Source organism: Taudactylus pleione, unplaced genomic scaffold (genome assembly GCF_031769625.1).
Source record: "Taudactylus pleione unplaced genomic scaffold, aTauple2 ptg000005l, whole genome shotgun sequence".
NCBI classification, from domain to species: Eukaryota; Metazoa; Chordata; class Amphibia; order Anura; family Myobatrachidae; genus Taudactylus; species Taudactylus pleione.
In genome coordinates this window covers 23,003,283-23,026,577 of record NW_028284408.1, presented here as the reverse complement: position 1 = coordinate 23,026,577, position 23,295 = coordinate 23,003,283, and the positions used below count along the sequence as shown (strand labels likewise).

Below are 23,295 nucleotides of genomic sequence, written 5' to 3'. Positions count from 1 at the left end.
TCGGGGCTGCAGGATGTGTGACAAGGAAAGTGCCATGATTTGAGAAGGAGAATGTGGATGTTACCTGCAATGTGCACAGCCACAGATTGTGCCAAAACCTCACTGCTAATCTTCAAACAACACAAAGCTGTGTGCCAGGCTCCAGATGTGGGAATATTATGTTGTCAAACTTGTCTCTATATGAAGACAGGTTGCCACATCTAACTTGTTTTTACACATATAGTTACTGAGATTAGATAATTGTCAAATGGAGCCTAAAGGTGCCTACACACTATGCGATGTGGTGAAGATGCAATCTGGTGTCCGATTTCCCTTGAACTCTCCCCAGCAGCTCCCTGGCATTCCTGGACACGATTTGGTGTTAAAAAGTGTCCAATGTGACAGACGACCTATCTTGCATCCTTAACTTTTTCCAGTGCATTGTGTGCGAGATTGGCCGATCTTGTCTGCAGCAGGCAAGATCTAGCGTTCCCGCTAGGCTGTTTTAGCGGGGCGCGGCGCCCTGCCCTCTTTCTGGAAGGCAAAAAGCGCCCTGCCCTCCAGAAGGAGGGCAAAAAGCGCCCTGCCCTAACAGCCTGCGGGAACTGTCTTCACCCGCGGGTCGCAGTGTCCCGCGGGTGAAGAAATGTGAGGTGACCCGGTCACCGCCGGAGAATAGACGCCGGGCACATGCGCCCGGCATCTATTCTCCCTGTCTGCATGGCTTGTGGAATGCCCGGCGTGTCCGTAAGTGCCGGGCACGCCCCCAAGAGTAACGAAAAGGGGACGCCTCTTATAGACACGCCCCCTTTTCGATGGCCACGCTCCCTTCTCGGACGCGCGCGCGCCTGCGACGCGCGCACAAACGTGCCCTCTCTAGCTCCGGCACCCTGCCTCGCGCCGGAGCTAGAGTGAACACTAAAGATCTGAAGATGCGATGTACGACCAGCGGGTATGTGCATCGTTATTGTAAGTGGACACATATTTTACATGATTTGTCGTTCCGTTGCGTCGAAATCAGGCAAATCGTGTAAAATATCGCCTAGTGTGTAGGCACCTTAAGTAATGGTGTTGTTATCACCTCTAATACGTAATCTGCTATTTCTTATAGCCTGCATTTAACCACGTTCAGTCTTCAATACACCCCTCCGGTAGTGGCATGTGTCTGCATCCATTTGGCCTGTAAGTGGTCTAACTGGGAGATCCCTGTATCAACAGACGGAAAGCCGTGGTGGGAGTATGTGGATGTGACAGTAACTTTGAAACTTTTGGATGGTTCGTATATGTATTTTTGCTTTCTATATGGTTTCCCAAGCAGGGTGTCTGTTACAATAAAATATATATTTATATAATAACAGTGCAGGGAGTATATATAGGCTTGTACTGGTCAGATAAAGAAATTAGGTACACCTTGTTAGTGAATACACAGACAAGTTTTTTAAGTCAGTGATGTACTGCCCTGCATTTAGAAAATTAAACTTACTGCGTCAACATTGGACATCTGCCTAGGCCAGTGAAGCTGTGTCCAAGAATGCAGCCACTGGCTTCAGCTCGCCCAGAAAACGGTGATGCTCCCGTGCTTGCGCAGCTCTTCAATCATCGGAGATTTATGGGAACATCGGGGTTCCGTAAATCTATGAATCAGGCCCCAAGTCTTTAGCACCTGTAAAATAAAATACAGTCAGGTGCATAAATATTGGGACATTGACAGAATTTTCATATTTTGGCCTCTATTCACCACCACAATGGCTTTGAAATGAAACAAACAAGATGTGCTTTAACTGCAGACTTTCAGATTTAATTTGAGGGTAATTACATCCAAATCAGGTGAACGGTGTAGGAATTACAACGGTTTCTATATGTGCCTCCCACTTTTTAAGGGGCCAAAAGTAATGGGACTATCAACTCAAAAGCTATTTCATGGACAGGTGTGAGCTATTCCCTCGTTATTTCATTATCAATTAAGCAGGTAAAAGGTCTGGAGTTGATTCTAGGTGTGACATTTGCATTTGGAATCAGTTGCTGTCGACTCTCTATATGATATCCAAAGAGCTGTCACTATCAGTGAAGCAAGCCATCATTAGGCTGAAAAATCTAAACAAACCCATCAGAGAGATAGCAAAAACATTAGGTGTGGCCAAATCAACTGTTTGGAACATTCTTAAAAAGAAAGAATGCACCTGAGAGCTCAGCAACACCAAAAGACCCGGAAGACCACGGAAAACAACTGTGGTGGATGACAGAAGAATTATTTCCCTGGTGAAGAAAAACCCCTTAACAACAGCTGGCCAAATCAAGAACACTCTACAGGAGGTAGATGTATATGTGTCAAAGTCAACAATCAAGAGAAGACTTCACAAGAGTGAATATAGAGGGTTCACCACAAGATGTAAACCATTGGTGAGCCTCAAAAACAGGAAAACCAGATTAGAGTTTGCCAAACAACATCTAAAAAAGCAATTACAGTTCTTGAACAACATCCTATGGACAGATGAGACAAAGATGAACTTGTACCAGAGTGATGGGAAGGGAAGAGTATGGAGAAGGAAATGAACTGTTCATGATCCAAAACATACCACCTCATCAGTGAAGCATGGTGGTGGTAGTGTCATGGCGTGGGCATGTATGGCTGCCAATGGAACAGGTTCCCTTGTATTTATTGATGATGTGACTGCTGACAAAAGCAGCAGAATGAATTCTGAAGTGTTTCGGGCAATATGATATGATCATATTCAGTCAAATGCTTCAGAACTCATTGGACAGCGCTTAACAGTGCAGATGGACAATGACCCGAAGCATACTGCAAAAGCAACCAAAGAGTTTTTTAAGGCTAAAAAGTGGAATGTTATGCAATGGCCAAGTCAATCCCCTGACCTGAATCCGATTGAGCATGCATTTCACTTGATGAAGACAAAACTGAAGGGAACATGCCCCAAGAACAAGCAGGAACTGAAGACATTTGCAGTAAAGGCCTGGTAGAGCATCTCCAGGGATGAAACCCAGCGTCTGGTGATGTCTATACGTTCCAGACTTCAGCATGTAATTGCCTGCAAAGGATTTGCAACAAAGTATTAAAAAGTGAAAGTTAGATTTAAGATTGTTTAGTTTGTCCCATTACTTTTGGCCCCTTAAAAAGTGGGAGGCACATATAGAAACCGTTGTAATTCCTACACCGTTCACCTGATTTGGATGTAATTACCCTCAAATTAAATCTGAAAGTCTGCAGTTAAAGCACATCTTGTTTGTTTCATTTCAAAGCCATTGTGGTGGTGAATAGAGGCCAAAATATGAAAATTCTGTCAATGTCCCAATATTTATGCACCTGACTGTATAGGTGCAGCCGAAAACTGAACTGTTGATGCCAACTAAATTAATTGCAGAACTGATTATTTAAAGAACATATCTTAAAAAGTAGAGTACATTTAGTTCTTAGCCCTGTTGTTAGATAATTTGCTATTTACAGTAATGAGATTTTGCATTTCATCTTTATCTGCCTTCATCTAATTATATCCTATTTGTTTTTGCAGAATTGACACATGAGTTTCTCCAAATCCTAGAGAAAACTCCCAATCGTTTGAAGGGCATAAGAAACTGGAGAGTAAGCCTACTAGTTATATGTTTATTATATATGGTATTTATTGTAATCATTTGTTGAGGAAAAGGAGGATGGATAGAATAATAAAGTGGGTTTCTTACCTTTGTGCATTATCTGCACTAAAGGGCATTTTACCATTTCAGTATGCATTTTGGAAAGCATGTGTGTTTCTTCTTCAGGGTCCACAGGGTTGACCTTGGGGGTATAGGTTGGGAACCAAATCCGGGCACCACGCAGTTAAAGCTTTCAGCTCCCAGGATGCATTAGGTCCACTCTCCCTATAACCCCACCCCCAAGCCAGTGGCATCTCAGTTTAAGTTGGTGCCCGGCCGGAGTCGGGTCACCGTTTGCGCAGGGGGGCTGATTAGCAGCCCATAAGCTTATTTTATTTTTAAGAGTTTAACGTTTATTTTTACTTTTGACTCTTCAGAGCGGCAGTATCCATTGGACGTCCAAGCTGCTGCTCCGTCACCCCACCAGTGCCGAGACGTCAGAACAGATCTGGGGATCTCGGCAGGTCCCCAGAGTCTGTGCTAGCTGGACTCTGCGGGCGCCCAGGACTGCTGCCGTATCGACGGGGAACAGCTAAGATCACGGGTCACCACTTGCGGTGATCCGCGCATTTATGCAGTCCGATGCCTCCGCTCTCTGGGGAAAGACCGGAGGCGCTGGCAGTGGCTGTGGGGCCCCCCCCATACCCCGCGTGTCCACTAGACCCCAGGGACTTCAAGATCGGCAGGGGTAGCCAGCGTCCCGGGGGTTAATAGCCTGCCAGGGGTGGCAGCCTTCCCTGTTGTAGCGGCTTTTCAGTTCAGCGCGCCTTTCAAGCCTGTAGTCTGGCATCACTGAGCTGCTTCCTCCGTGGACCACGCTTCCTCTGAGGTCTCCGGTAGCCATTTTACTATGTGGTGCAGCACAGGACTCAAAGGCTGTCAGTTGGTTCAGTCCCCCTGCGTACCTCACTATTTAGGTCAGAGTACAAAGCGCTATAGCCTCCCCAGACACTGAATGTGGGCAGTTGAATGTAGTGCCATTTGCAGTATATTATATGTAATGTTTATGTATATATATTTCTGCATTGTATGTGACTTATGCTAGTGCTGTCTGTCTGTGCTTTATTCTCTCACCTGTCGGTATATATCTATCCCTTTTCTTTGCAATCTGCCCTAATACAGGTGTGCCTAGGGTGGTTCTGAGACCTCACATATATATACTTTTCAATATTTGTGAGGTTTGTCACATTCTGTTGCATGCTGCACCTTGCCATATATTAGATGGAACTGTGTGTTGCATACGCTGATAATGGGTCCCTGCAGCTAATCTTAGCGCCTGTCAGGACCAGTATAGTTCTGCTTGATATTTCCATAATGATTGTTAGTCAGATATGTCTGACCAGGAAATGGAGCACGATACTGCACCCATTTTTTGCTATCCTGCAAGTCATGTGCTGCAGGTGTGATTACGGAGGATTTGACTCAGGAAGGGTTATGTATTAGGTGCCAGTCCCCTTAAAGGACCCCCTTGGGCGATTTGTTCCTCAAGACCCTGGCCTCCATTGCGGATCGCCTGGTGGCCCCCATAGTTGTAACCTGCTTGGGGTTACCTGAACATGCTACCCTTCCCTCTCAGGGTTTCTCGCAGTTCTTGCATTTTACCCCTGTGACACAGACAGTCGCTCCATACCAGGGTTTTTCACAGTACATGCAATTCCCTCAAGTACCACAACAGTCTGTCATTTCCCTTACAGGGATTACCACAACAGCCACCCTGGGTGGATGTCATTTTCTAAGAAACACAAGAATGCTTAATATACGCCCTGTGGTGTCTCCCCAGTCTGTACGGCTTTCTTAACACAGTTCATCAGCCTAGGGTGATCCGGATAATGTATCAGACTCCTATTCCTCTCACACGAGGGGGAGCCTAAATCAAGTATTATTATCCCTGCTTGGGTGCTGGTGGTCAGGTCCATCCTAGTTATAGAGGATGTTATACCTGCACCTAAATCATATCACCCTCAGTTTAAGCATTAAAGTGTCTTCGGCTGTGTTCTCTTCTCTGAACAGCGAGTGGATCACATGGCGGGAGTCTGGCTATCGCCAGATAAGAGGTATCACAAAAGCGTTTGGCCTCCCATTTCCTGAGGGTCATTACAAGTAATAGGAATCACCTACTGGGGTGGATTTTCATGTTACTCATCTGATTAAGAGCGCTACTACGCCTCCCATTCCTGCCCGGACGGATTCTACGGATCCGAAGACGGTAACTTTGCCTGAAATCAATATACTCAATTTCAGGGGCTGTTGCCCGTCCAACCATGGCTATTGCATGGTTGGCTAATGCTATTGAGTGCTGGGCTGAGGCATTTGTAGAGCTTTTTTCCTCAAAAACTTCTGGGGATCAGATGTCTTTTGTTGCTCACATAAAAAATTTAGTTTCATATGTTGGAGTAACTACATTGGATGCCAGTCTCCTAACCTTCAGGGTTTTGGCTGCGACTGTATCCGCCACCATAACCTATGGCTGCGCTCATGATAGGCAGAGGTGGACTCCCAAGATAGGCCTTAAAATGGATACCCTATATTGGGGAGATCTTGTTTGGTCCTGACCTTGACAAGATTGTAGCAACATTGGCAGTATCACTAACGGCAAAATTTCCGCCTTCAGCTACTCCCACTACAAGGCCTTGGACTAAATCTGTTAAGTCTTTTTGTCCTCCGGGACACCCTAAAGGCCAATCTTTTCCTAGGCTGTCGGGCTCCACGAGGGCCGCCATACCCGGTACCGAGCAGACCTGGACATCCAGACGCCCTGCTTGTAAACCTAAGGATAAACCTTCAGCCTGACGGGACAGGTCTTCATCTAGGGGATCCCAGAGTGAGATACCGACTTTTTCAGTTCGCCCAGTGCTGGTGTCAAGTCACCACAGATGCTTGGGTAGGAGTTGAAGACTCACGGGTACGCCCTCTCATTGCTCAGATGGCCTCCCCACATGTTTAGCTACACAGGCACTTCTTCAGACCCGAACAAGGCCTTACAAATCCAGAAAGTTATACAGTCCTTGCGGTAAGCAGGGGTATTTATGCCAGCCCCACTATCTCAGTGAGGGACTGGTTATTCTACTTTCTTTCTGGTGCAGAGGCCGAATGGTCCTCATTGGCCTATCCTCTATCTCAAATCCCTGAACCAGTTCCTAAAGGTGCCTAGGCTCAGGAGGAAACCCCGACGCTCCATCATCCGAGATTTGGAACTTGGGGACTTTATGGTATCGCTGAATATTCAGGACGCGTACCTACAGGTACCTATACAGCCCTCATCAGCGTTAGCTCAGGTTTGCTGAGCCACAGCAACACTTCCAATTTTCGGGCTCTGCCCTTTGGGCTGTCCACAGCCCCACCGGGGTTTACCAGATTTATGGCTTTTATGACAGCCCACCTGTTCAGGGTATCAGACTGCTCCAGCATCTGGACGGCCTCCTGCTCTTAGCAGGATCACCAAGGTACTTTAAAGCCATTTCAAGTTAACCATTGCTTTCCTTCACAAGCACAAATGGGAAAAATTGGAAAAAGTCCTCCCTGAATCCCTCAGAAGGTATGATTCATCTGGGAGCCCTGCTGTATTCTCGGAATCGGAGAATCCTTCTGACGTCAGACAAGATCTCCACTCTTCAACTACGAGTGCGCGGATGTCTCCACAGTCGACAAGTGTCATTACACTCTGTAATGCAGATTCCGTAGGGCAAAAGTCTAGGTTAATCCTGGACAGTACGATGATTCAAGGGAACAGACTTTTTGGGAGGTTTCTAAGCACCAGCCAATCATACCAAAAACTAATTCCCAGGAAAAGGGAACAGGCCATTTATGAAACTTCGCCTTCAGTAGTGCATGTGCTATTTGCACCTGTTTTTTTGCAAACAAACCACTTAGCATAGATTTTACATGTAAAAATCGCAGTTTCTGCTAGGGTGCAAAACTAGAGCTGAGCTTCCCCTGATAATTGTAGCTGGGCAGATCAAGGCTATCTAGCTGTGTACAAGCATGAGCCCACCTGTAAAAAATAACACTGTACAACAAATTAATACTTTTAATTTGTTTCCTTTCTAAAAATAGTCCTACATTACTAATTTGAGGTCAAGAAAAACTAAAATGATTTCAGAATGTTTTTACTAGCTCTATTTTTTGAGCTACACTACTTGCACTATACTGTATGTACATTAGTAATATATTCATAGTGAAAAGCTATTGTAAAATCTGATATTTTCTTGATAGAAAATAAATAACAGTTGTTTTAATTCAATCAATCACAAATAAGAACACAAAACGAAACATACATACAGCATATGAAAGTACTATGTAATATAGTGGCCTATTCATAGGGGTGCTGTCTCTTTGCTTGTCGCTTGTACTCCTCTTCTGGGGCATCTCTTGTCACTGTCCAACAGTAGTGATTCACCTACCCTGATATCTTTGTTCCATTGCTGAAATGTCTTGGTGGAATCGCTCACTATGCTTGTCACTCAGTGCACCACAGTTATCTTGTGTGGGTAATCCCGTGAATCGCATATATTTGAATAGGGGAGGGGACAAATAGCTGATTCATTTAATTAGGTCATTAGGCCCCGCCCCCTCTGCGCGGAACGCAGATTGCTGGTAAGATTCTCTCCATTCTGTCCACTTCACTAGGAATACCCCTACATCGTCATAAATAGGCTATATCTCAGTACTCAGAGCTAACTGAGAGCTTTAAATGTCATAGTCGTTATTTGCATGCTGAAATCAATTAAAAGTAACTATTTTCACATCAGAAACATTTTCATTGTTGTGCAGTGTAATTGTGGGACATGATTATTTAAATAAGTTTCAAGAAGACAACTTTTAAATAATTGTCTTTTTAGAATAAAGCAACAGATCACATTTTCCTTGCAGAGAGTAAGAACAATCCTAAGAAGTACACATTGGAAATGTAAACCTGACATTATAGTCCAGCCTAATGCCACATTAGAACCAAGTCTTTTGTTAAATTTAAATTTACAGGGTTTTTTTCCATAAAATATTGCCTAATTTAAGGCTTGTGTGAATTTTCATCATTACTGCCTTTATTATGTGTGGCACTTTTTGTGCTCTATTTATTTATTTATTTATTTTACAGCAATAGTGTGTCTAGAAATCGCTGTAAATTGTGTGAATTTTCATAATAGCTGCCTTTATTATATGTGGCATTTTTGTGTTCAGTTTATTTATTTTTCTCCTTCATGCCATGGGGGACACTAGAGACCATGGGTATAGCTGGAGCTGGAGGAGCCGGGCACCAAAGAGTTAAGGTTTGAAGCAGCAGCACAGGCTCCTCCCCCCTATGCCTCAGACACTCATTTTTTTTCTTTGGTGCTGAAAGGAGGGCACGTATTTTTCAGCTGCTCCTGCAGCTGGTTAAGATTTTATTTTATTTTTTACTGTGGCCGGTGGCGCCTCTGCAGACACAGCGCTCAGGCCGGCTGCTCTTTCCCCCCGCTCCGGTGGCTGGAGCACTGGCTTATCTATCAGTGACACCGGCCGTCCCCGGACACAGAGCAGCGGGGACACAGCCGCGGCCGGAGCTCCAGGGGAAGGTAAGTGGCTTCCCCCACCGCGGGGAGCCAGTATTCAGTGGCGACCCCCCCCTCCGGTGTAGGAGGCCCTGGAGGGGATGGCAGTGGGTACCCGGTCCTTTCCGCTCACCCACTGGACCATCGGGGATATACTGTAACAGGACGCCGTTATTAAATGGCAGCAAGTCCCCAGCGGTCAGTCTTGGGGGGAGGGGAGCCATTTTCCGTTCTCCTCCCTCACCCTTTTAGCGCTCTCCCTTCCACAGGGCAGCGCCCAAACGGTCCCTGCACTCTCCTAGGCGGCCATTTTAGGATGCTGGGCTGGCCATTACTAATATTTAGCAAATGGCTTAGTAGAGACTGTATATTTCATTCCGCTCTGTTTATAGCCCTGAATTTTAAGCATATGGCCACAGGTTCCTAAGATAACCTGCCAAAAGGGACTGACAGTTGTCTCTGTCCAGGTCCTCTGCATGCCAGGACTTACAGTTCTCTTTGTTCAAGTCACAGGCCAGACAATACTGTGTATAGAGAGTGCAATAATCCTCCCAGGAACTATACATCGCTAACTGATGCTTTGTTATAGTGTCCCTGTCCCTACCTCACCTTTAAGGTGTTGACTGTATGGACAATGACTGAGTTTTTTGTTCAAACTGAACTTTCTTTGTGTTCAGGTGCTGCTGTGGTAAATATTGTGACTCAATAGTATAAAGAGAGCCTAGAGCCCGGGTTTCAACAGTGACTGGTCACAAGTTCACTATTTTCCTGTTGTGTGTGTGTGTATGTATGTGTATATATATATATATATATATATATATATATATATACATACAGGTTGAGTCAATGAATGGGATAATGAAACCTTTGATTTTTGATGGTTCAATATGCACAAGCTAAGGCACAAATTATTAGAAATACAGGTTGAGTCTCCCATATCCAAAATGCTGGGGACCAGGGGTATTTTGGATAACGGAATATTCCGTATTTTGGAATAATTGCATATCATAATGAAATATCTTGGGAATGGGACCCCAATATACACACAGAATGCATATATGTGTTATATGCACCTTATACACATAGCCTGCAGCTCATTTTATACAATATTTTCAATAATTTTGTGGCTCAAGCAAAGTTTGTGTACATACATGAAATAAATTTATGTTTCATTTACACCCTATACACACAGCCTGAAGGTAATTTTATACCATATTTTTAATAATTTGTGCCTTAGACAAAGTTTGTGTACATTGAACCATCAAAAATCAAAGGTTTTATTATCTCAGTCATGCCAAAATTATTCCGTAATTCGGAATATTCCGTATTTCGGAATATTTGGATATGGGAGACTCAACCTGTATTGTATAAAATTACCTTCAGGCTGTGTGTATAAGGTGTATATGAATCATAAATGAATTTGTTTTCTGTACACAAACTTTGTTGAGCCACAAAATTATTGAAAATATTGTATAAATGCATTCTGTGTGTATATTGGGGTCCCATTCCCAAGATATTTCATTAAAATATGCAAATATTCCAAAATACGGAATATTCTGTTATCCAAAATACCCCAGGTCCCATGCATTTTGGATATGGGAGACTCAACCTGCATGTGTGTGTGTGTGTATACATATATATATATATATATATATATATATATATATATATATATATAAGTAGGTTTTACATACAGTATATTGATATACTTCTGTTTGTGCCTATTTCTGTAGCTAATCGCAAAACATGCAGTCCCCTCTAAAACCGAAGAAGCCACATATGTAATAACATGAGTTTCACAGTTCAGTGCACAGCCTTCCCCTCAGGCCATTTTTTTTTGCCCTCTTCGGAAATCTCCTCACAGACTCCTATCAGGCCTGCTGCAGGTTAGCTCAGATGTTAACTTTGGGAGGTCATCTTACTCAGCTGCCTATGCTCCTGCAGATAAGTATGGTCGTTTTCTATTTTACTCTACAAAGCCTACCTTACCTAAATTATGCAATGGCCAAGTGTCTGCAGAAGGTATACTGTCAGACCCTACTCTACATAATTGTTTTTCACACAATAGTTGTGTGGGCGGTTGCCTTGCCAGATATTTCTGGATAAGGTACTTATGCCAGGCTGAGATACAAACATATGGTTTGATTTCCTTTTATTATCCCTGAGGTGCTTTAAGTTGGAGATCCATACACTTGTGCAGGGTATGTCTCAGGTACTCCATTCTCAATTGTACCCCTTGATATTTCACGATCTCTGTCAGCTGCAATGTGTGGGTTCCCACTCAGATCGCCTGACAGCAATCTACTTCCAGAACACACTTAAGCTTATTATTTTCTAGTGTCCCTGCTACTCTTGACTCATACTACAGGACACATGCATATTCATGCTAACATGAATCCTACATCCTACAAGGTGCATACCTTTATTTATAGGTGCGCTTTCATTGCCTTAGCTGCCAGGTCCATTGGAGCAAAGAAGCACGCTCTGCATTGCCTTATTAGATGCCCTTGTTTGTACCTCTGAAAGAGTAATACCTCATCCTATATGGGTTGCTTTCGCTTGTTTGGACCAGGTCCTAACATAACAGGAGTACCTATTACTCTCAGGAATCCTCAGTACTCAGAGGATCTGCTCTTACAGATTCTTCTGTCAACATCTCATAACAGGTGCAAATACTCCTGCCTTACAGCTATTGCTGCATATATTTTTGTACTCCCTGCTTTGTGCGTCCCTTACATAAGGAAAGGGAGAAATGGCAACAGAGTGTCATAATTACTGCTCAGGCTAATCAACGTTGCCTGGTAGCACTTTTCTGAGCTTGTTACCTATACCTTCAGGTGCACATGGAACACAGATGCCATTGACATTTGCAATACTGGGGTCGTGTGTTTTGTTCCCATTATGGCTCTTTCTGTGTGGGGTTTGTATATTCCCACCGTGCTGGCACAGGTTTCCAACTATTGTTAAAACCTGAATTAACATTCTCTAGCTGTTTCTCCTTTATACCGGAGGCACATTCCAAAAGGAGGCACATTCCAAAAAGAAACAATCCCACCATATCCTATATGGTGTTTATCTTGCATTACATCTATTTGCCTTCTGGGTATATGTCCTCCACACTACCCACATGGATTAGGGTGCCTTCGGCTCAGGCAGTGTTACTCACTCCGAGGCAGTTTGACACAGCCGCAGCCACTCCAATTATGCTGTGTCCTTTCTGGACCCCTTTTTCTCTACATACTTATTTTAACTGACCTTTCATTATCTACTGTCAGGTTGGTGCTTTTTGGCGTCCGGTAACACTTCTTCTACAGACTGAGGCGGTTGCCTGACAGACTGTGATTTTCTCTAGAATAAGTACCTGTGTTATATACATATGCCAGGTATTGGGGCTTCTCCCTCTAGCATAAGTATCAGGAGTTCGTTATGACCCAAGATCTACGGTATCCCTGTAATCAGATACAGTTGGGTCTGTCTTTCCTGTTCCACTCTGAACCATTGGCTTTTTTCGGGTAATAAGATAGGTTATCCAACTTGTCGGATTCACCATGTAAAGCCTGAGGAATTTCCCTAGGCATTTGAGTCTTTTGTGTGGCCTATCCACTCGCCAGGTCAGCATGGATTACACTGTCCTTCAGATATCTAAGGCTAACCCGTTTTTCTCAAACTTTGCTCATCTCAGGTGATTAGTCATCACTGTCTGATCAGCATACCTCTAACTAACCCCCAGTCCTTGATGAGGATCTTCTCTCAGTTCAGACTTATCACTATCTATTCTCTGTGTTAATGAGATTGTGTCGTTTAACGGTGCTTTACATCTTACAGGACTCTAGATTGGCAGTTTCTATACGTCCCCATGCCCTTTACACTCTTCTTTCTCAAGTGAGATTATAAGGGAAATGCTACCTAGTTTCTCACTACCTAGTCTACTAGAGAAACAGGCCCTTCTAGGTTGTGAAGATTCCTGGGTTGGTTCTATTGAGGGGGTTTTCCTGCCCCTGTTCTTCCATATTCTCCATTTGCTGAGCTGGTAGGCGAATCAGCTATTAGTGTGACCCCTGCTATGCCTTGCAGAACTTGGTATGAGGATCTCGACAACTGTCCATTGACCTCCTATTCCTTTGGAATTCCTCTGGAACTAAAGTTTTTATCCAGAGTACAGGCCGACATCTGTAGCTTATTCGACAGGCTTGTCAAAGGGCCTGTTGCTGCAACCCTAGTGGATCTTCGGATGGAGAGTGCACATAAGCATTGTTCCAGCAGTCTTGAGAAAGTCCCGGTGGTATACGGGACGAAACGCGTTGACCTATACCCTCCTACCACGCTTGCACTCCAGACAAACCTTTTGCCAGCTACCCGATCCTGCTCCGGACCCACAGGACATCACCATCACTGCGGAATCCACCGCCCCCTTCGCTGCTGCCGGCCGTAGGATCATCGGCGGCAAGGGTTGCTCTTTTCACCGCTCCTGACTACTGCTGCTGGTCACCTGTTCCTGTATAGACACACAACCTACAGGAACACCAGCAGCAGCGGCTGTTCATTATTGCCGCATCCACTGCACACTTCATTTTGCCTGTCCCCATGTGCACACTGTCATCTGGTCCCCGAAAGTGCCAGCGGCGGTGACTCTTGTGCCGTGTGCAACCTCCGGCACGGTCTATTGAGACCTCCTGCCTTACACAGAGGAAGGTACCCGGATCTGGACATTTATGTGGGGCCGAAATTCATTGCAGTGATTTGGGGCTATCCATTAATTGGAAATACACCTGCCCATTCGGATCGAGGTAACACATTATTTTTATTCAAACAGCAAGATACTGTGATTATTACTGGGACGCCAGTACATTATTCACCACTGCGGTGTATATATTTTTTTAGGTTGTCTGTATGAGAACACTACTATCGCAATATATTTGCGTTCAATTACTAGTTCAAAGATACATTTATATTCACCTGTAACAACCAGCATCCAAGGCGTTAGGAACACAGATTTTCTCCACTTGGGAGTGGGAATTTGCAACTGTGAATATATTAACTGTGCTTTTATCCTTTTGGTTCTTTATTGTCCAATATAAATTCAATTGGGGTCTTGTTACAAACAGTAACATGCATTATTGCTATTAGTCCCCTTGATAGAGACTTTTACATTATAGTGGTCATACTTGACTATCAAATGTTATATGTTATTTGTTGTGTGTTTATTGTTTATATGTGGTATATATATTAAAATATTTTTATTTATATCAAGCCTCCTGTTTAATCAGACAGCAAACCAATTTATATTTAAATATCTACATTGTGAATCCATTTATAAAATACAGTGTTTTGCGCAGTATAACTTTTTTGTTCCAGGTTACCAGAATCACCGAGAGTTTATGTCTCTCCTTGGGCCGTGGCTCAGTTTGTAATGTATTTATGGCAGCTACTGACTCTTCTTTTTGGTTTTGGATCTCCGTCTTCCTCTCTATCGGAGTCCATCCGGGTTTCCTGGTTTGATCCATGACAGGTTTGCTCTTAGGTATACTGTTCGGTCTTTCAACAGGAAGTGTCAGTTTTAGTCTGCTATTCTCGTACCCCCTCCGGTTGCCTCGCAGCTTTTGTGTTGGGTTTTGGGGTCTGTCTCACTTTTCCCTCCATTCAGGGATTATCATGGTGGTTCCCGCAGGGCTAGTCAATCCTCAGCACTAGTTGGTTTTTTCTCTTGTGGCTTCTTCATTCAGATTATCCTGGACATTAGGGTGCCCCCTCCTTGAAGGTTAGGTCACTGGGCTCAAATTTTTTTTCTTTACTTTATTGTAAGTAGAACAGGGCCTCTCTTTTTGGCTTCAGAGTTTCCAGAAGTCAGATTATTCTCCTTGATTCATCCGGCCTTTCCTTGTTTGGCCGGGCCGACCCTGGACATCGCTGAAACACATTTCCACTAGGTTAGTGGATGCTTCTTAGATGGCTGGGCAGGGTTCCTCCTTGGAACATCGCTGCCTCGCTCTTTGTGATATACGTATTCATCTCATTATTCTGTTTGGGCTCCTTCACCTCTAGAGATACTAGTTTTGGTGACTGGTCCCATTTGCAGCACGGGAGCATTCCATCCTTTAAGGGGACAGCTTTGGGATGTCCCATGGTCTCCAGCATCCCCCATGGCATGAAGGAGAAAACTGGATTTTTGGTCATACCTGTAAAATCCTTTTCTCTGAGTCCATGGGGGACACTGGACGCCCGCCCTTACGCCCCTGCCTGTGGGTTGGATTCTGCCACACATTCTGTCCCGGGGTTCTACACCTTTCCGTGACTACCTAATTTGGTGTGCCAGGTTTTTTCATCCTCTCCTCCTGCTCCCTGTGTTTGAGCTTTGTTAGTATTAACTGAGTGCCTGAGGCAGGGGGTAGGGTATAGGGGGGAGGAGCCTGTGCTGCTGCTTCAAATCTTAACTCTTTGGTGCCCAGCTCCTCAAGCTCCACCTATATCCATGGTCTCCAGTGTCCCCCATGGATTCAGAGAAAAGGATTTTACAGGTAAAACCAAAAATCCAGTTTTTTTTTACAGCAATAGTGTGCCTAGAAATCGCTTCTCTGCAGCTAAGTGCAAAATGCACTCCATTAAAAGTTGAGGATGCAACACAGTCTCTTGCTGGTGCAGAGTTCAAAGTTTCTGCAGAGTGAAAATTGCAATGTGTGCCGTTCAACAACACAATGCACACCACACACCTTTATCTCATATCAGCAATCTCACCTGAAGAATGAAATATCTGCAACCAGATACGCCTACTCTGTACTCAGCAAGTAATGTGCCCTATCCGCCCCACTCCTCCTATTAGTCAGTGCAAACTGACATTCCACTGCAAGTGCCACCGTATTGCTCTGTAGCCTGTACGCATTGATTGAAGTCTTGGCACACTTGACCGAATTGAGGCAAACATTGATAACAACGAGGATTTTGCCATATGCGTGGGCTGGACACAGGAATATGCATGTCTGAGTGCACTTCCGCCAGGATAAAAAAATATTTGGAAAACAAAATGCAATAACATAGTTCTGATTTGCCTTCACTCTTATGATTAATTTAATACATAAATTAGGCTAAACTGAGCCATATTTTAGGAGAAAATGTCAGTATCATTTACTTAAAATTTGGTACTAAAAAAGATTTTTTTTCGAAGTGACATTTTCACTCTTCACCATGTAGATTTCTAATCCCACTCGTATACATTTTGTGGTGTGGCAATTTCTAAAACTTTTGTGTGTGAGGCAGACATTGCTATCCTTGGGGATGTAGAGGGCGCTGTTCACTCATTCAGAACCAACATATTCATTGCAGTGTCTAACATAGCATTTAGTCATCCATTAAAAAAACAACGCGCGTCACAGTGACCACATTCGTTCAAACTGAATCTTTTTTAAAATATAATTGTTTGCAAATGAGTAAAGATTAATAATAATAATTAAGCATAATCTCAATATTGAATCGGTCCTGATAGTTAAAAATAAGCAATACAGACATTATGAAAAATTAACTAATTATTACATGCATTCTTACGTTGTTTCCTGTTACTTGAAGTTTTTAATAATTCATTTCTTTTCTGTCATGCAGATCAATCAGGCAAACAAAAAACCCAAAGAGGATGGCTGTGAAGAGGAGGATGGTAACGACAGCCTTTCTGAACAGACAATACTACGAATGCTCTCCCGCAGTGGTGTAATGAGCAATTCCCCCTTTTCGGATTCATCTTCTCAGTCATTCTCCGTATCAAACCTGGATTCTGGAATATATGGAGGACCATGGGGAGCCCCACTAAATAACCAGCTTGAGCAAAATAGGACTAGTGAGAACAATGCATGCATAGACCAGTCTCAGCTACCGGTCAACAAACCAGCACCCATTGCAAAAGTCTCACTGAAGGAGTATCGTGCAAAACACGCTGAAGAGTTAGCTGCACAGAAACGCCAGCTGGAACATATGGGAGCCAGCCTAAAGGAGCAGTATGCATGTGCTGCGCAGAACCTTCTAATTCAGCAGCAGAGAGATCGGGACAGGGAGAGTCACACCTCACCTATCATTCTGAAGATACCTTTGCATGATGTAAGCCATGAACGAACAGAGAAGTCCACCAGCCTGAAATTGCGTCTCCCTGTGTCCAACAGGGAGAAACCAGAGGAGGGAAAGATCCGCATTAAGGTGCCAAATGAGGAGAGCGGTGGTAGTAGTAGCAGCAGTAAGAGTAGGGACAAGCACAGGAGTGGTTCTTCATCTTCACACCACCATCACCACCACAATAGCCAGTCCCACCGACAGCATAATCAGGACATAACCAGCAGCTCAACTAGCAAACGGTCTTCTATTTCTCTAGGGGCCTCTTCTCACAAATCGTCAGCACCTTCACGAAAAAGGCCTCCATCAGATGATATCACCAGTCACGACCTCCCTCCTCACAAAGTAAGCAGGACTTCCAAACTTCCCATAGCTAACTTTCCAGTGGCACAGGCACTGCACAGATCACGGAGCAGTCATGACAAAACAGACAGGGAACCTTCTGGTGCCAATGGGCACGGTGCACCAAAAGCCATTGATTACCAAGACACTGTAAACATGTTACATTCACTTCTGAGTGCACAGGGAATGCAGCCCATGCAACCCCCTCAGTATTTGCATCAGTATGGGGAGTATCGCAGACCTAGGCCAAGCAACACAGACAAACCCAGACCGCCACCACTCCCTGCTGAGCCCCCTCCACCTCTGCCCCCACTCCCCAAATAAATGCTAGCTTTGCAGGTTCACTATGTAAGACTAGCTCAAAGGAGTTATGTAGCCACTTTCTCAGCACTATTTTACCAGCATATTGTGTTTCCCTCTGCTCTTCCATGTACTTTTTGATCAAGTATATCATGTCTTAGGTTACATTTTAAAATAATTATCTTATTCCTTGTCATTTCCATGTTTTTTTCCTCCCTAGAAGCTTCAAAGTATGTTTGTACTTTCTAGATAACTGGTCTGTCGGAATCACCATAGCTTCTTATTTTACACTTATTTAAGTTGCTCACTTTTCTTTGCAGCTGATGCTCTTCAAACAGGTTGTAGGTTTTATACAGATATTACTTGGAGGCAATGTTGACCCATAGATCAAGGTGCTGTGTTATAGATCTTTTCTAAGCGGCATATTAGAGGTACAGTTTGTCTTGAATTCTTGGCATTTAACAGTATTCTATGTATGTCATTTTCTCATCTCAGGTTTTATGTACAAAGCTCCTTTGCATGCTACCGTGCATCATGTAGGCTGAGTGTTTACATATGCGACTTCCTAAAGAGGTTTCAGAGCATTGTGAAGAGATAGAGTGCTTTGAAATAGGTTCATAGTGTATTAAGCAAGTTTACTGTAGCTGTTCTTTACTGTACTATAGCCTCTCTTCTGTTCTGCATCGGATTGGTTGGCATATTTTGGTAATTACGTATGTCTCTTGGTTTTTTTTTGCACTGTTGATTTTTCTGTATATTAATGTTCAGTCTGTACTGAACCATTGCTGTCGTTTTATTGAGGCGTATGGGCAATTTCGTGTAAGCCTGATCTCCAGTTATCATCTTCTGCATAATCCGATGTAAGCCTAATTGAAAGGGGATATAACATCAGGTTATAGAACAATGAAAAAAAATGACACACAAAGAATTTACTTTAGTCACTCAGACATTACCATTTTGTCATAAATAAGGGATAAATATAGTAGAGCTTGGGCTGTCCGTCCCCTTCACTACGTCCAAGGTTTCCATACAGCATCAGTTATTGTCTGATTTACTCATTAGTGAAATATTAGTCCCATAAAAGACTTTCTGGTGACTGTAGGTCCCCAACAAAGATCAAGTCATTGTTCTGCTGTTTCATAGCAGGACAGCAGAGTTTAATGGATTGATATACTTATTAACCAAAATATTCTAATATTATAGAATACAGTATTAATTGTTACTCTGTTTTCCATTGGTGCTTTGTTAAGTAAATGTTAATGATATCACCCATACTGCTAACCCCTTCAGTTATAGCCACCTCTATAGCTCTAGGACAGTGTTCAAACTAATTCATACAGTATATATGAAAGTTAAAATGTTATTACAGTGTCTCAGTTACACTGTGAAATCACTGGTAATGCAATGTTGGGCTGATTTAGTCTTGTGATATTATGACATGAAATGTCCTTCCTCATTCTTAAAGCACCTTGTTTGCTGCTTTTGATTATTAGTTACACCTTGTACTGGTATATAATGGCTACTTGTACTTCGACTCTCCTCTTCTTACATTGAAATTTTCCATGCAATCTTATCTGCATATGTCTGGTCCCAATCTATGTCATCTGCCAATTATTATAGGGAATCGAACACCAGACACAAATAGCTTTACGCGCTGTGTAGCTGACTTCCATTACATCAGGCTGTTCATTTCAGTGTAACTGGTAGATACTCTTCATTAGAGATCGCATCTAACAGACTAAAGAACTTGGATGCTTCAATCATGAAATATGATCCTATTAACGTAAGTGAAGGTGGAGTTATCCAGTAAATATAAACTCCAGTTATTTTAACTATGTTATTTCACTCAGTAATACACATGTTGTAATATGGTTATATGCTAGAGTGGCTTACTAGAAAGCTGTAAATGTGCTGTCATTCATAATTCTGTTGTGTGATTTCTGTATCAGGAAGGTAAATGGATCCCTCAGTTGCTAATCGCTCTTATTGTGAAGGTCTTCCTTGTCAGACTATATTTATTCTTTCTAGAATACTGTATTGCCCTATTCCTGCTAACACCAGGCTGTTGTCTTCAGTCTGGAATGTGGACTGGACTCTCATTTACTGCTACTTAGGGGGGTATTCATGAAAGCTTGGAGAGAGATAAAATTGTGAGAGATAAAGCACCAACCAATCAGCTCCTAACTGTCATTGTACAGACTGTGTTTGAAAAATGGCAGATAGGATCCGATTGTTTGCTACTTTATCTCTCACAATTGTATCTCTCTCCAAGCTTTCATGAATACCCCCCTAAATTATTCTTCATGGGATAATGAGGCCCATACATATGCGACTGATTGCTCAACAATTCCCAGACGACTGGGTCTGGGCATCGGGGAATGTTGGATTTCCCTGTCTTGCGGATGCCAACCAAAATATGATCAGAAAATCTGGGAATTTTAGTATGCAGAACTTCCCCGATACACTGACAGATTGCTGATCGGCATCGGGAAATTACATGAGCTAATCAGGTGTAGATTAGGGACTCTTTTGTTAATCCACAGTCCAGGTTATATAAAGAAAATGATCCCTAAACATACAGACACAGGTTTTACTAGGATCCCTGAAGAGAGAGATTTGCCCCTGTGTTGCTGAATGTTCTGTGGTTACATAACATCAGGCTTACTGGTGTGTACTGTACCTGATCATTAGCCATCACTCTCCATGTACCATGGTTATGTACCATTTATTGAATTAATTGAATATTTTTTTTATAATGTTGGCCCTGTATCACCCAAGACCCTCAACATGGCTAAATAAATGTCATGTACATGGGAAAGTGTATTTGCTCAGACAAAAGCCTCACGTTATGAATTTGTTTTTCTTGAGAAAAAAAGTGAGCAGTGTACATTGTGGGAGCAAAGAAGGTTTAGTTTTGTATTATTGCAGAGTTCTTTCTAAACATAACATCTGCTTGTTACAGCTATATACTGCCTACACTTGTGCCACTGTGTATACTCTACATTGTGTACAGAGGGGTATGGTGTCAATTGGCTCATTGGGGAAAGCGGCATTGAGTGAAGAGAGATGTAGGTGTATAAACATATTGTGGAAGGGGCAGCAGATGATAGGTGAGCACCATTCCACCAGTTACTAGCCATAGAGTGTAAAAAAAAAAAAAAAAACCCCAAAAAACCGTTTGTTTGTTTGGTTTTTTTTTTCATTTTACTTTGCACCAAAAGCCCATTACATGGAATGGAAAGAAATAGGAATGTTGTTGGTATAATCCTTGAGATTTTATCTTTATTTTAACTTGATTACACATTTAAGCCACCAATATATATATTTTTTTATTTCCCTTCAAGAAGAGAGAATCAATATTATAAATATCATTTGCTTTTATTTTGTCTAGTTTTTTTTAGCTTTTTATTTATTTCTCCTTTGTGAGTAACAATTCCATATGGTAAGTTTTAAAATAAATATATAATATGTTTATGGAAAATGAAATTGGAATATGTATAGTGGGAGAACTATATTTCTTTCAGAAAATATATATAGTTAACATGTCTATGCAATGTGAGAGTGATCATTGTATCTAGGTGGCGGCTTGGTCTCCTGGCGCCTGATAACATAACACATGTAGAATTAGTTATACAGGGTGTTGTACCTACTAAAGCTGGGAACACACTAGACGATATATTGGACGATTTGTCGTTTTCGGACGAATTGGAACGACAAATAGTCCAGTGTGTGTACGCACTTACCGCGTTACCATGTGTCGTTCAGCACATCTTCAGCTCTGCCTGCAGTGCAGTCCAATCTGAAGATCTGATGGCCGACACCATGCTTCTGGATGCAGCGGGGGGAACGATATATTTGGGCGGTCGTACACCAGATTGCGCAGTGTGTATGGACCGCCCGAAATATCGTCCAGTCGCATCTTCTGTCGCTGGGTACGCACATCGTCTAGTGTGTACCCAGCTTAAGACATGAACACCAAGATATTTGCTGTTGATATCCCTAAACTGTCTCTTTCAATTTGCCATGATAACACCACAAAATCAGTGTGATGCCTCAGGAATGAGCAGTATTGGGCATTCATGAAAATCCGTCCAACTAATAACGGCTGCTGCTCTGTATATGTGCTTATCCGCCAGCCCCACAAATGGAGTCTTACGTTAATTGGCCACTTGCTTAAATGACGTATGATCAGATTTATCCAGTTTGTCCACTCATAATGGTGATGAAATGGAAAACCAATCTTGTTACTTAAAGGATTGGATCAGCCTGTGTGTGGCTAGCATCACATCAGTATTAAACGAAAAAAATAATTCTGAATAACTGGAAAAACTATATGCTTTTACAGTTTGTGTTCAATAGGATTTTTTTCTTCCTAATTGGTTGATGTTATTTCCAGCTAAGAAATAAAATACTTCTTTGGTAGGTCGGACATAAGACTCATTCATATATGGGCCAAAGGCCAAATGATTGTATTCTGGTATATACAGTATGTAAGACATTTTTATAGATTTCATATTTCCTACATATTGTCATCTACTAACATCTTGTGTCTAATCATATGTTCTCAGCTATGGCAGGATCACCTGTAAAAGGTTCAAAGAGTAAATGGTGTATTAAATAATAACTGGGAAACCAGGTCTCAGCATATTAATAGGTAGGATTTTAGAATGCATTGAAATCATTCAGTCTGGTGTTGACTGATTGATAACTCGGGATCTCCCTCACACATTTCAGTAATTCATACAGTTTACCTGCATAAAACACTGATTAATTGCTGCATGAAAGTCACTTGACCAATCAAATACAATAGGCAGCATTTTTGGTGTGTATACAAGCTGCAATCTGCATAAAATACACAAAGGGCTCGATCCAATTAGGTGCGAATTGCAAGTAGAAAGTTTGTTTCTTTAAACTCACATACTTCGCCGCGAAGCGCGCTCCCGAGAATTCTCCAATCCAATTAAAAATGCCTATTCGCACTGCTCGCAGCGGAAGGGTGCGAATCGACTGCCAAATGAGATTTGCGAGAAATGCATGAAAGTGTGGGGAGAGACCATCCTGGACCCCCCAAAATGGATAATTTCGTTAGCAGGACTGTATAGAAAGAAGGCTGTTTGTGGGCATTAGGAAGTTACTGTAGATTTTTTTAAATGGTGTCAAATGGCTGTTTTGTGCTTTTTAAAAAAAAAAAAAAAATGCAAGAAATGATAAAATAAAAACCCTCTTTTTGTTTAACCTCAAACGAATTAAACGAAAAATGCAAAAAAAAGTTGGAAAAAGGGTGATTTTGAGGTACTTTGAGGGCAGATTGAAAAAAAATGATAAAAACAATTATCTTTAAACTAAAAAAATATTGTAATTAACTTTGGGGTGCCTAAACTAATGGAAAAGTTGATTTTGGGGTAATTTGCGG

The 23,295-nt window shown here is 42.6% G+C and overlaps 1 protein-coding gene across 2 annotated transcripts in view; it reads left to right on the top strand.

Annotated features, from left to right (window-relative positions):
- The window catches only part of CCNT1 (cyclin T1), a 40,248-nt gene extending 20,232 nt beyond the window's left edge, over positions 1-20,016 (top strand). For both annotated transcript variants that reach the window (XM_088447926.1, XM_088447856.1), the window contains 3 exons: positions 1,091-1,254; positions 3,507-3,577; positions 16,743-20,016. In XM_088447926.1, the coding sequence (XP_088304052.1) occupies positions 1,091-1,254; positions 3,507-3,577; positions 16,743-17,906 (1,399 nt within the window). In that variant the 3' untranslated portion in view covers positions 17,907-20,016. The remainder of the gene's footprint in view (positions 1-1,090; positions 1,255-3,506; positions 3,578-16,742) is intronic.
- Positions 20,017-23,295: the final 3,279 nt, after the last annotated feature.